Below are 14,359 nucleotides of genomic sequence, written 5' to 3' on the forward strand. Positions count from 1 at the left end.
AAACAAAACTCAATTAAAAACAAACACCCCGGGCTGTGAGAAAGAAGAAGGGTAGACCATGCATATCCCCAGGCCTTGCTAGGACAGCCCAGTATTGATAATATTTCTGAAACTCAGCAGAGTTGGGGGCTTACAGATCTCAGGGGGATGCAATTCCAGAGAAAGGGGGCCGCAGTTGTGAAAGGACCTGCCTTCAAGATCTTGGTTGACAACATTCCCTCAATGAAGGGACCCCAAAGGGTTTCCTTCTCCCAGATCACATTGGAGAAGAAGGAAGACGGGAAAAGGAGATGCTAAAGGTACCTAGATCCTGACCCACAGCATCCTCATCTTGGCACAGACGGGCTTGTTCCGGACTCTTACTGATTAGGTTGGGTTCAAGTTCAAGGAGAGAACCAACCTAGAAATGAGGAATTTCCTGACAGTTAGAACAAGAAAGGCTGAGCGCCAAAGAATTGAGGCCTTTGAACTATGGTGCTGGAGAAGACTCCTGCGAGTCCCTTGGACTGCAAGGCGATCAAACCGGTCAGTCCTAGACGATAATCAACCCTGACTGCTCTTTAGAAGGCCAGATCCTGAAGCTAAAACTCAAATACATTGGCCACCAAATGAGAAGGAAGGACTCACTGGAGAAGAGCCTAATGCTAGGAAAGGTTGAGGGCAATAGAAGAAGGGGACGACAGAGAATGAGGTGGCTGGATGGAGTCACTGAAGCAGGAGGCGTGAGCTTAAAGGGAGTCCAGAAGATGGTAGAGGACAGGAAGGCCTGGACGAATGTTGTCCATAGGGTCGCGATGGGTTGGACACGACTTCGCAGCTAACAACAACAGAACAATTAATCAGTGGAACAACCCACCTCCAAAAGCTGTGAATGCTCCAACATTAGAAGTTTTTAAGAAGAGACTGGACAGCCATTTGTCTGAAATAGTATAGGGCAGGCAGGTCAAACTGCCAGCCCACAGGCCGGATGCGTCACGCCAAAACCGCGCCCATCCCATTGCCAGCAATGGGGGGAATAGTCGTGAGATGTCACATGACGTCGCGAGTTTGACATGCCTGGTATAGGGTCTCCTGCTTGAGCAGCAGCTTGGACTAGAAGACCTCCAAGGTCCCCTCCAGCTCTGTTGTTTTTGTTACTCTGTTAAGTTACAATTCAATCTGGATATCACCAAGTTGTTGAAGGCTGATACAGAACATAAATTTTAGGAGCGAGTATTTCTGGAGGAAAACAACGGCAAACCAGTTTTGCGTTGCTGTCAAGATGAGTCAACGTAGATCACCTGAAATCAGGACTCGGAGGGGATTTTATTTTATTTTCCTGTGACAAGGACATTTATGCCATTGAAACTCAGCCTCAGCAGCTGTTTTTCAAACTGTTAATTTTATAAAACAACCCACAAACCCTGGTTAAGGTGCAACCTTCCACTGACTCACAGATGCCCCTTTAGACAGTTACGGGTTGCTGCTGTGCACGTGGTGTTCTCCATAACAGAACTGGGGAATGGCTTTAATGCACACTGTGTCCTTTAAAAAAAAACCCTAAACTATTTTTCATGGGCTTGTAATAACATCTGGGCATGCATTCAAAATTGTAGCAATCAAGTAGTCCATATTGGTGTTCGCTTCAGGGGCCCAAGTTTAGCTGGGCCTTTCAGTCACGTGAATGAAACCCAAGGGGGCTTCTATATAATTGTGACTCTGCTGACATTATGCATTCTAACAACCAGGACTTCTTCATGCCTTGCTCTCTGTCAGTTCAGTACAAACCCTTTATTTATCGGAGTCCAATCACATCTTCAGGGACAATATCAGAGTAATTTGGTCCTAGAAAAATAGAAAACGGCCTTACGCCAAGTTAGTTACAGGTAGTCCTTGACTTACGATTTACGTATTGGAGCCTGCCCATCATGGTTGTAAGTCGTGATGATTGCAAAATGGGTCACCCATGTGACCAAACCAATTTTACAACCTTTTTTTTGTGGCAATTGTTAAACAAACCAATGGTTTGCTTCTGGGACAGTTTTGCTAAAACCGTTACCGGTTTGGTTGGTTTTCAACAAAAGGCGTAAAACATGGTCATGTGACCACGGGATGCTGCCAAGTGCCTGGCATGCAGTCACGTGATCATGAGGAATGGGCAGCTGTCAGAAGTTTGGAACCAGTTTGTTAAGTAACCCGGGGCAGTCTGTCATAACTTGGAAAGATCGCCATAAAATTGAGGACCTCCTGTACTTGTTCACTGAGAGCAGCCCTCAATCTTTTGCAGCTGAGGGCTGCATTCAATTGTTTGAGTAGCATGCAGGGGATTACACTTCATAAAAAAGCATGGCACAGGACGAAGCGACATCTACTTTTTATTTTGAAGTTATCAATTCAACCTCACTGATATTAATCCCAGCCCCCAAACATATGCAGGTACTCCTCAACTTACAACCACAGAACTTGAGCCCAAAGTTTCTGCTGTTAAGTGAGTTTTGCTGCATTTTTATGACCTTTCTTGTCACAGCTGTTATGTGAATCACTGCCGTTGTTAAGTTAGTAACACAGTTGTTAAATGAATCCAGCTTCCCCATTGCCTTTGCTTGTCGGAAGGTCGCAAAAGGGGATCACATAACCTGAGAACACTGCAACCGTCATAAATATGAGTCAGTTGCCAAGCATTTGAATTTTGATCACGACTGTGGGGGGGTGCTGCAATGGTCGTAAGTGTGAAAAACGGTCACAAGTCACTTTTTTCAGTGTCGTTGTAACTTCAAACAGTCACTAAATGAATGGCTGTAAGTGGAGGACTACCTCTAATAGATTTCTCTCTTTTCTCACCTCAAAACTGCATATTTACAGGTAACTTTTAAAATCAGATTTTTGGAATGGCTTTAACTTCAGACACGGGTCTTTCCCATCAATCTCCTCCTCTCAGTCAGAAAGCTGCAGAACTGGAACGGAGCAACTGCCCAAGACTCCCTACAAACTAAGAGAGTGGGACTGCCTCATCTTCTAAGTCAGAATATATCTTGTTAGAAACGAGAACTTGCCTTCTGCTCAGACGATTGATTCAGCTTGCTCAGTGTGGTAAAAAGAAAAGCAAAATGGTAGCCAGGAGAAAATAACTTCCAAAATTCTTGAGGCAATAGCTCCATTAACTCAACAGAAGGCTTGCGCAACACTTGATGTTTTCAGAAAGATCGTGTTAACCTCTTGCTGCAAAAGCTACAAAGACACTTATGGAATCTGAAATATTGATTTATTTATTTATTTTTAACTCCCGAGCATTCATTTGTCTAATGAAACGCAGTGCAATCTTGAAAACTTTGCAACAGCTGGAAGCTTTCAGGTTTCCAAGAAGGTAAGTTTGCTCAATTCCAGACTGGCCTCTTTTAAATAAGGAAGGTCCGATAATTGTTTGTTTGTTTCTTTATCCCACGAAGTTTTTTGGAAATTCACTGTGTTACTGAACACCAGCTCCATATCTGATATGATCCAGGATGAATGTCTGGAAGTAACCCACTACAGATGTGGCCTAAATACCAGCCACAATTTTTCCACCCTTTTCTTCCAACAAATGATTTAAAAAACAACAACGTCATGCCATTATTTTGTAGACTTTCTATTGATCCAGTGGAGGTATTGTCCCCATCAGGCTCAGCAATGTATAAAGTATCTGGACAGGCAGCTATTCCCCAGGGTTTTAGCAGATGCCTTTCCCGTGACCTGCCCTCTGATCTTTCCAACCTACAAGAACTGCCCTCCACCCTTTCAGCCCCCACCCCACTGAAATATTTGAGTAGCAAAGGATCAATAAAGTCCCTATGGCGCTCTAAACTTTTAATATATTCCAATGCACAAAGACGTATGTTTTGAAAGTTTGGGCTTTCATAATAGGCTGGTTTAAGTAGCATTGCTTTTAAAACAAAAGCAGCATATTGAGCTTTTATGAACAGTACAAGTGATGAATATCAGTTGGTCCTCGACTTACAACAGTTCATTTAGTAACTGTTTGAAGTTACAAAGGTGCTGAAAAAAAGTGACTTATGACCTTTTTTCACACTGATGACTGTTGCAGCCCCCCATAGTCACGTGATCAAAATAATAATAATAATAATAATAATAATAATAATAATAATAATAATATTAATAATAATAATAATAATAATAATAATAATAATAATAATAATAATAATAATGATGATGATAATAATAATAAAAATAATCCGAAGCTGTATGGAAAAACATCATCTGAAGTAGAATCGCTGATGAACACTGTCCATATATATAGCCAAGATATTGCAATGGAGTTTGGCTTGGACAAATGTGTCACACTTACTCTCAAACAAGGAAAAATGGTGAAAACTGAAGGAATAAAGATGCCCCAGGAAAATAACATTAAGAGTCTGGATAAGGAAGATTACTACAAATACTTGGGTATCCTTCAAGCTGACAACATCAAGCACACTGAAGTCAAGAAAAAGATTAGAGGTGAATACATCAAGAGAGTGAAGAAGATCTTAAAGTCCAAACTCAATGGAGGAAATACCGTGAAGGCAATCAACACCTGGGCAATTCCACTCATTAGATACACAGCTGGACTGGACTCAAGCAGAACTAAAAGCAATGGATAGGAAAACCAGAAAAATAAAGACAATGAATCATGCCCTTCATCCACGCAGTGACATTGACAGACTCTATCTACCAAGGCAAATAGGTGGACATGGAATGCTTCAAGTACATCAGATGGCTGAAGAAGAAGAAATGGCTTTGGAAGAATATCTGAAGGACAATGATGAAGATGCACTGAAATTAGTATATCAGGAAGGCTTACTGACTACTGGAGAGACCAAACTGGCCTACAAGAAAGACCAAATGAAGAACAGAATAGAGGCATGGGAAGACAAAGCACTACATGGCCAGTACATTAAAAAAAATAGCTGGGAAAGCAGATAATAACAAGACCTGGCAATGGCTAAGAGCAGGAAAGTTGAAGAAAGAGACTGAGGGACTAATTCTGGCTGCACAAGACCAAGCCTTAAGGACAAATACATACAAAGTCAAAATTGAGAAGACAGCAACAGACAGTAAGTGCCGCCTATGCAAAGAAGCTGAAGAAACAGTGGACCACCTGGTAAGCTGCTGCAAGAAGATCACACAGACTGACTACAAGCAGCGGCGTGACAAAGTAGCAACAATGGTGTACTGGAAGATCTGCAAGAAATATCATTTGCCTGTAAGCAAGAACTGGTGGGATCAGAGAAAGTCATAGAAAATGATAAAGTTAAACTGCTCTGGGATTTCAGAATTCAAACAGACAAGCACCTGCAACATAACACCCCAGACTTAACAATTGTCGATAAGAAAGACAAAAAAGTCTGGAGAGTGGACGTGGCAGTGCTTGGAGACAGCAGAATAGACGAGAAAGAACTGGAGAAGATAACAAAATACAAAGACCTACAAATAGAAATAGAAAGACTGTGGCAAAGGCAAGCAAGGGTAGTACCAATAGTAATAGGTGTCTTGGGAGCACCACTTGAACACCATTGGCATTGACAAATTTGCCATTAGTCAATTGCAAAAGGCGGTCTTACTAGGAACCGCTTCCATCCTGTGACAATATCTGTAATACCATCCAACATCCACATCTGCCTATCCCAGGTCCTTGGTAAGGACTCGATAGGTAGACAAAAATGCCAAATCCAGTCTGAACATCTGGCTGACTGTACAATGATGATGATGATGATGATGTTGGAAGGGATCTTGGAGGTCATCTAGTCCAACCCCCTGCTCAGGCAGGAAACCCTATAGTATACCATCTGGATGCTTGGCAACTGAGTCATATTTATGACAGTTGTGGTGTCCCAAGGTCATGACCTTTTGCGACCTTCTGACAAGCAAAGTCAATGGGGAAACCAGATTCACTTAACAACCGTGTTATTAACTTAACAGCTGTGGCAAGAAAGGTCATGAATGGGGACAAAATTCACTGAAAAATTCTCACTCAGCAACAGAAATTTTGGGCTCAATTGTGGTCATAAGTTGAGGACTACCTGTAAAAGACAGAATGGCCCAAAATAGATTAAATTGGGGCCAGGTGGTATGAAAAGTATTGTCCCCCAACTTTGTCGGCAGGTAGAAACTTCGAGATCTTTTTGCTTTGTCCCCAGACACTCCTTATTTGTGCCTCTGAGAGATGCACTATAATCATTAATTATTGTTATTGATTATCATTATTCACAGTGACTTTAGGTTACCATCAAAAAGGGAACAATGGGGTGAAGCAAAACAAATAAAAATACCTGTTGCTTATCTCCTTTTAAAGTTTAATATAGTGACTCTGTTTTATGTTCCTTTTTTAACAGTGATATTAAAAGTTACAATGAAAAAAGTAAAAAACCAGTGCAAATTAAAAAAAGAAAGTGCAGAAAAGAGAAAGAAAATAGACAAGAAAGAAATAAGAATATAGTAAAGAAAAAGAAAAGAGCTATAGAAAGAAATGATTTCCTTCTTCATCACAAATATAAACCATTTTCATAACTTACCATCTTCTCTTAAAATACAAGAAATAACCTCTTCTTCCCATATCCCATCTCTTAACTATAAAGAAATCCTTAAAGTCTCTTCATTCAGTCCTGGTCAGCAAAAGCCCATTAAGGGTTACCAGAGAATACAACAAATCTATTTTAACCTTGATCAAATAAAGCAACTTTAAAATACTGTCTTTCACTTTGAACAACCCTGAATTTTAGGCCATTCAAACAGTGACCTAAAACTTGATTTCTTTTCATTTTTTCTTTGTCCCTTCTCACAAAATTCTTCAAAGCTTTAGCAAGTCTCTTTTGTCAATCCAATATAGGAAAATTACCCAGGACACTCTCTTGGTTTGTTATTTGTATTCTGTTGTATGTTGCTATAAAAAAATCTTTTAAAGTCTTATCCCTAAACACTTGACAAGAAGAAGAATTCACAGCCTAGACATCTTCATCCCATTCTTGTATTCACGCACATACATAACATACGTGAAGCCAAGAGGGAGCAAAACAATGGAAACAGCTAAATCTTCTTTCAGACACGAAGGCCGTGGCTGTACCTGCCATATACAACGGACACAGAATATCACTTGAGTTCAGGGTACAGAAGGAGGAGTATCTCTGCTCTCTACGAGATTTACTTATATTCAGCAATACCAATCTTGGCATTGTTCTGCTATTTTTTTTTTAAAAAGGCAGAAAAATCCTTTATATTTCTTGGAGGTTCCACTAGCCTGTATTTGTTTTCCTCAATCTTCCCTAATGTGTGCACTTCTGCAAACATCTTTCCCTAATGCACGTGCTTTTGTGTGCAGTCTTTGATTGCAAAATAAAGCAGAGAATTCAGGAACTTGATTATCGGGCCAAGTCTTCAGAATCAGACCTGGGGTTCATGATTTGCTCACCCCCAGAATGCATCCCTGGCTACGCTTCTCAGGAACTCTAGAATCAAGGCAGGTGTCTGCTGCCTTGTGACTCACTACATTATTCCTTATTGGAAAAAATGGTTTGGTACTCATCGTTTTTGGTTCTCGTTGTGCCTTCTGGAACCAATTAAGGATGAGTACTGAGGCACCACAGCTGCAACTTGTTGGATGTGATTGGAGTTGTTTGGATACTTCTTGCAACCCTACCAGCAAACTATGGCAACATATCTGCTCACCTAGATTGGGGTCCCCAACCCCCAGTCCATGGACCAGTACCGGGCCGTGGCATGCCAGCAACTGGGCTGCACAAACAAGGAAAGTCCCATCTGTGGGATGCAGGCAGCACACAAAACCACGCACCCTCCGGTCCACGGAAAAACCTCTCTCCACAGAACCGGTCCCTGATGCCCAAAAGGTTGGGGACCTCTGACCTAGATGGTTTTCTGAGTGTGTCACGCACTGCTGGACCACTGGACTTTTCCTTAGCCTCCCAAGCTGTCTCTCAGAAGCTGCTGCCCTCCAGATGTGAAGTTAAAGTCCAAGGCATCTGGAAGGCATCAGATTGGAAAAGTGTTTCTCTAGCAAAGAAGTTCTTTCTTCCTTTGAAAACTGGCATTCCCAAGATGCTCCAAAACAGTGGTTCTGTTTGTGGTGGTGATGGCCCCCACCCTCTCCAGTCCTACCCCTGCCATGTCTCCGAGAGATGATGGGAATGGCAGTCCATACGAAGAGTGCCGGCTAGCTAGGAAAAAACAGTCTGCCACGGGAAACCTCCGTGCAGAAAAGAAATGCAATGAGCTTGCAGGCACTCAGTCACTGATAAAGAGTTTGCTTTCAGAAAAGACAGGCACTTGGTCTGCACAGAGGCATTGTCATCAGAATCATGACCGGATAAATCTATCAGCTCTGGGTAATTTTCATCTGATGTGATGTGATCTGATCCAATCTAATCTGATCTTATTTAGAAAATTTATAATAGCTCTGGGCAGCCTACAAAGGAACAATAAAAATGTCCATAAATAGTGTATCAGTGGCATCGCTGTTTTTACACAGTTTTAACAGAAAAACGAAGACTGTAACATTAAAAGGTCTTTGTAAATTAATGTAACTAATTTAATGTAATCACCATATTATTTACTCGCTAGATAGCTTCTTTCTAGCTCCCCACTTACTCAATTGGTCAGTACAGGTAGTATTCAACTAACAGCCATTGGTTTAGTGGCCGTTCAAAGTTACAACGGCACTGGAAAAAGTGGCTTATGGCCGTTTTTCACATTTGCAACCATTGCAGCATCCCGTGGTCATGTGATCAAAATGAAGACCCTCGGCAACCGGCTCATATTTATGACGGTTGTGGTGTCTCACGGTCTTATGGTCACTTTTGCAACCCTCTGGCAAGCAAATCAATAGGGAAGCCAGGTTCACTTAACAACCGTGTTACTCACTTAACAACTGCAGTGATTCACTTAGCAACTGTGACAAGAAAGGTTGTAAAATGGGGCAAAACTCAGTTGAACAACAGATGTTTTGGGCTCAAGTGTGGTCATAAGGTGAAGACTACCTGTGTAGCATTTCCTGGATGACCTGAACCACCTCCTGATTCCCACCAGGTCCCAGTCTGCCTGTAGATCCTGGAAGAACGAGAGGTTCTACCCATCTAAAGATGTCCCGTGTGACTGCTGAGGGAGACCACCAGCAGCAAGCAGGCCCTGGGGGAACTCTGCTGTGATGGGAAAGAACTCCAGGCGTTGAAGCTGGGTTGAAGAGAGACCAAGGCATTCTGGTTTCAGGGCTGCAAAAGTTGGAGAAGGGAAAAAAAAGAAGGCCGAGCAACTGCCTTCTTTCCAAAATCTGAGCAAGGCAGGTAAAAACCTTTAGGGCTGGGGGTGACAGAGTGGCAAGTGGAACCCATTTTTCCCCCCCTGGAAGGGTTCTACCAGAAGGCTATCCAGAGCAAACGGGCTGGTTTACAGGCTGTTTCCACCCAATGTGTTTAATCAAACCCATTGAGAACGCAGCAGCTGCATTAAGAGCGCATAGCAAGCTTTGTTGGTTTAGTAGCTAACCTTTTTTTGTTTGCTCAATCTTGGCAGCTTTCAAATGGGTGGACTCTAATTCCCAGAATTCCCCATTCTGGAAGTTGGAGTCCACCCACTTGAAAGCCGCCAAGGTTGACAAATGCTGGCTTAGCAGATGGTTCAATTCAAGGAAACAGTAACCAGGTTGAGCCTGTGACATGAGCACAGCCACAAAAATACCCATTTTGCTTTTAAACTTAGCTCCCAAAGGGGGGGAAAAATCAGCCCAGCTGGCGGTGAGATGAGTGTGTGGATTGACAAGAGGCTTAGCGGGTGAAATGGGTACCACAAATCTCTGCAAGGGTTAGAAGCCCATCCCGCTTCAACCCTCGCCAAGCTGTCTGACCTGCCCCCCCCCTCCTTGCCCCAATCCAACAGATGCCATTCCTTCAGCAACGCCAGGAGGGCAAAGCTGCTGGAAGATTCCAGATCTCCAATTCCGACCAGCCGTTAAGGAATTTGCTGCACATCGGGATACGGCGAAATCTGGGTCAAGAGGTGTCTCCCTGGCCACAACTGTGGGAGGGAGGCAGATCAGTCTCCGTCGACTTCCTAACAAAGCCACAATCCCACCCTGAACATCTTTCCTGCCCTGTTTCCATCAGGCCTGGCCATCTCCTTCTCTTCGCTTCTCATCAGCCTTGGCAAAAAAACCTTCTTTCCATTGCTGGATCTCCCTCCCTCTGGCTCAGCTCTAGAAGGGCTCCCCATCTCAGAAAAGCCACAGCAGGAAGTGACCTCATGGTTTTGGCAGACTCGGCTGTCTTGCACCTCCTCCGAAGGCGCTCTGCACCACTCCAGAGGCTATCTTCCACCCTGCTGGCTGCCAACTGCAGAGGACCCTCATCTTTCTGCTAGCTCGGGGGAACCTTTGCAAAAGGGGGCTTTTCCGTTGTTTTCTGGATGCTCCCGACTGTTCCCCCCCCACCTCCTCCTTCTCTGCCTCCTTCCTCCAAATGTTCCCAGCCTGTCCCAAAATTTCCTGAGGTTGTCCAGCAAGAGGAAGAAGGAAGGAGAACAGCCCCCTGCCGGGGACCTGGCTTTCCTCCTGCACTTTCCAGCGCTTCCCATCCGTTCCTGTGAGAACGCTTGGCTCTTCCCACCCGTCTTTGCACTGGTGTTTCCAAGCAGCTCTTGGCCAGATGTGGAGAAAGAAGGGTCAGGAAAGCAGCAGCCCAGAGCACAGATCTGGGGCACCCAAGAGAGCAGGAGGGAGGGAGGAAAGTCAGAGAAAGCAAGATGTCTTTCCAGCGCATTTCCTCAACCCCACCCCCCCTTCCAAGTTCTGACAGATGAGACAAAAGACAACAGCCAGGAACAGGCGAGGGCACCCCGCGTATGTGTGTACGGTATGTGCCTTTGTGTATGTTGGCACACATGGGCTCTACCAATGCACAGCACAAACAACAAAGCTCAGCCTTATTGACCAATAAGAATCCTGAGAACCTCTGTTCATTTCTCCACAATGTAGGTTTCTAAAGCAGTCAGAGAGGAAAAAGATGGATGAATCTCACAAATGAATTCAGAGGAGTCACAGCACAGGAATCTGATGCCCTGCTGTCGCAATTAAGCCAGCAACTTAAAACCAAACCCTTGGTTAGCCCTGAACCTCTTGGTGCAGAATTGGGATTTTACTGCTCCGTGGGCTCCAAGCGTTTTGCATCATTGCTTGGATCTGCACTGGGCTGCGGGAAAGAGCAAACAGCTTCTGGTTGATCACACAGTCTTCCAACAGAATGGGCCAATCTAAAATGCAGCAAAAATGTGCTCTTTAGGCCATTTTTCTAAGCTGGGTAGTCCTCCAAGAAAACAGTGCTGAAATCTGGTGGTAAGATAACACTATTTGGAGATGCTTTTTTTTTAAAAAAAAAAATTAAGGGTGAAGTTTAACATCCTTATTTTGTGTTAACTCCCTGACATCCCACCAAACTCTTCCTTTCTGGAGGGGTCTTCATCTTATTTCTGGTAGCAACTGGACCGGAGGCTAAAAAGATGATTTCCATCCCAAATGCATCCTTTCCTTGCAACAAGCAACAAACCCACACTTCCCTTTCTGCTCCTTCGAGATTATCTTCATAACTCGAAAAGATAGGCTGGACCATCAGTTGTGGACAACATTATAGCTTGGAGGGATCTGAACCCACCAGAAAAGAAGTAAAAGTAGTTGCAACAGCTTCATAGTTTGGTGGCAACCCTCAAGAAAAATCCAAGGTGAACCTTCATTGGAAATTTTCTCCTGGGACTGATGGCTATACAATTACAGATAGTCCTCGATTTACAGCCACAAATGAATCCAAAATTTATGTTGCTGAGACACTGCTTACGGGAATTATGCCCCATTTGATGACCTTTCTTGTCACAGTTGTTAAGTACATCACTGCAGTTGTAATGTTGGGAACACGGTTGTTAAGTGAATCTGGCTTCCCCATTGACTTTGTGTCATGGTTCCGACAGATGAAACTCTTAAAAGAACTTCGAGGAATTGCTTTCCATAAAGAATCTTTATTCAAGTAGAATAAGGTCAGAAGGTCACAAAAGGGTAATCAGATGACCCCAGGATGCTGCAACCGTCATAAATATGAGTCACTTGCTAAGCGGCTGAATTTCGTTCACGTGACCATGAGGATGCTGCAAAGGTCATAAGTGTGAAAAATGTTCACAAGTCACTTTTTTCATTGCCGTCATAACTTTGAATAGTCACTAATCAAACTCTTTTAAGTCAAGGACTATATGTACCAAAGAATCATGAAACACTGTTTTTGTACATGCTGACTGCAGTGACATTATTGTAGCACAAAAGTGAAAAAGATTGGGCATTACCCCTGTGGAGGAATGGCAGATGAAGATGATGGGATTTTCTTGAGATGGCCTAATTGACTTATTTGATTAGAGAAAGGACAATATCTACATTTATTGGCAGCGGGAAACTCCTTATGTAGTTTTAGCATAAAAAGGAAGAAAAGTGAAATTACGATTTATGGCTTTGATGATTAGACAGGATAGACACAGAAAGAAGAGAGTCATGATTAACTTTAGAGAGAGAGAGAGAGAGAGAGAGGTTAAATATAATTGTACTGATAACTGCTGTGAAGATCAGAGACCGCTTCTTTAAATCTTTTTTTTTCTACTTTTTTTTCTTTTTGCACTTTTAGCTTTCTCTTTTATTTCCCCCTTTCTCTTTCTTCTCTTTCATTCTTAGTTTGCAATGAGTTCGGTGGGCAAAACTGGGAAGTCAGGAAAACATCCCTGAAAAAGCAATAGCAAATCCTGTCCGCATTATGGTCAAGAAAACCATTTGATCGGGATCTTCTATTCTTCAGAATTTTCCCTGTACGCTACAGATATCTAAAGTTTTGTTTGAGGGAAGCTGATACAACACACCTCTGTTGTACTAACGACAGCTGCTTTAGTTGAGATATACCATCTGCAACTGATCCTCCATTTGCAAGCATCAGACATCTTGAGGTCAGACAAACTGGGATCAAGACATGAGATGCCAAGGCAATGGTGACAGCATCCCAATGGCCTTGTCCCATCCCAGCCAGAGGCTTGGCATCTTCTTCTACTGGCAGAAGAAAGAAAACAGTAGTGGTGAATTACAAGTTTAGCGTCCAGCACCACTGTAGACCATGGACGAAAGGGATGTTTTTGTAAATCACGATAAAACAGTCCAAGAAGCAAAAATTACAAGCAGAAAACTAGCATGCCAGGGAAAGGACCAGATTGCAAGTTCTGATGTGCTCATTTTCTAGGGGTAGAGAAGCCTGGTTTGTTGATGAGAGGGGAAACAAATACCCTTCAAAGAGGTACTTCGTTCCTGCCTCTTGGAAGTACTACTATTCTCATGTTTCCTTTAACGCAAGGTGGGGAGCAAGACTTTTCCACCCAGTTTACTATTCTCTGGATATCAACTTGGCCTGGTTTGCCTCGTTGAATCTTACGGGGTTTTAGAACCTTTACCAATCTGTTGCTCTGCATCAGGGCTGGAGAACTATAGTCCCTTTATGACTTGTGGACTTCAACTCTGCTCAGGAATTCTGGGAATTGAAGTCCGCAAGTCATAAAGGGGGTCATAGTTCCCCCCACCTCTGCTCTACAGCAACCAAAGCAGAAAAGTCAGGTTGGCCCGCCTTGCACCCTCACCCCTCCATCCGGCCCCCTTACCTGGGCCGCCCATACTTGCAATGAAGATTCACCCTGAAGTTCCTCTCACTGTTGTCCACTTCACTGTTGGGCGGCCGCAACCCTGGACCCTGGCTGCGCGGGAACCATTCAGCTGGCGGGTTGGCTCCGTTTTCCAGTCCAATGGGCTGGCACGCATTGGAGATCCCATCTGTTAAAGGAAAGCACACAGACCCAGGCTTGTGAAGAAGGGGCACAGGAGGAGGAGGAGATGACACGGGTTTGAAACATTTCACCCCCACACACACACACTCTTTTCAAAGAGATTTTATTTCAAAGGGATGCAGCAGCGGTTGAGAAGTGTCCAGTCTGGGGATTTGTGACTGTGTGTGTGACACAAGGCAAAGACGGCTCTGATGGCACAAATAGCTACATCCCCTTGTGCTACTACATTCTTTCCCTTCCAAGCTTGCAGGAGTTTTTAACAAGCTTCCATTTTGTGGTTGAGACGGAGAAGGTCTGCTTGCAGACTCTCCCGCCAACCGAATATGGCTCTCCCTAGCCAAAAGATCCTTCTGGCTGGTCCCATGAAGTGTGTTCAACCCTACTCGGCCCCGTCCCCTAGAAACAGCAGCCGCCTTGCAAAGGCAGAAGAAAAAGCATGACCCACCCACTGGGTTTTGCAAGGAAGGACCCTCCCTCCCTCCAGAGCTTTCCT

At 43.7% G+C, this 14,359-nt stretch overlaps 1 protein-coding gene across 2 annotated transcripts in view; it reads right to left on the bottom strand.

Moving 5' to 3' along the window:
* Positions 1-14,359, bottom strand: part of AHDC1 (AT-hook DNA binding motif containing 1) — a 223,576-nt gene that overhangs the window by 31,952 nt on the left and 177,265 nt on the right. For both annotated transcript variants that reach the window (XR_014493328.1, XM_083369846.1), the window contains exon 3: positions 13,684-13,852. Coding sequence is in view for 1 of the 2 variants with exons in the window: in XM_083369846.1 (XP_083225972.1) it covers positions 13,684-13,852 (169 nt within the window). In the remaining variant the exon portion in view is untranslated. The remainder of the gene's footprint in view (positions 1-13,683; positions 13,853-14,359) is intronic.

This window comes from Vipera ursinii, assembly GCF_947247035.1.
Source record: "Vipera ursinii genome assembly, chromosome: 9".
NCBI lineage: Eukaryota > Metazoa > Chordata > Lepidosauria > Squamata > Viperidae > Vipera > Vipera ursinii.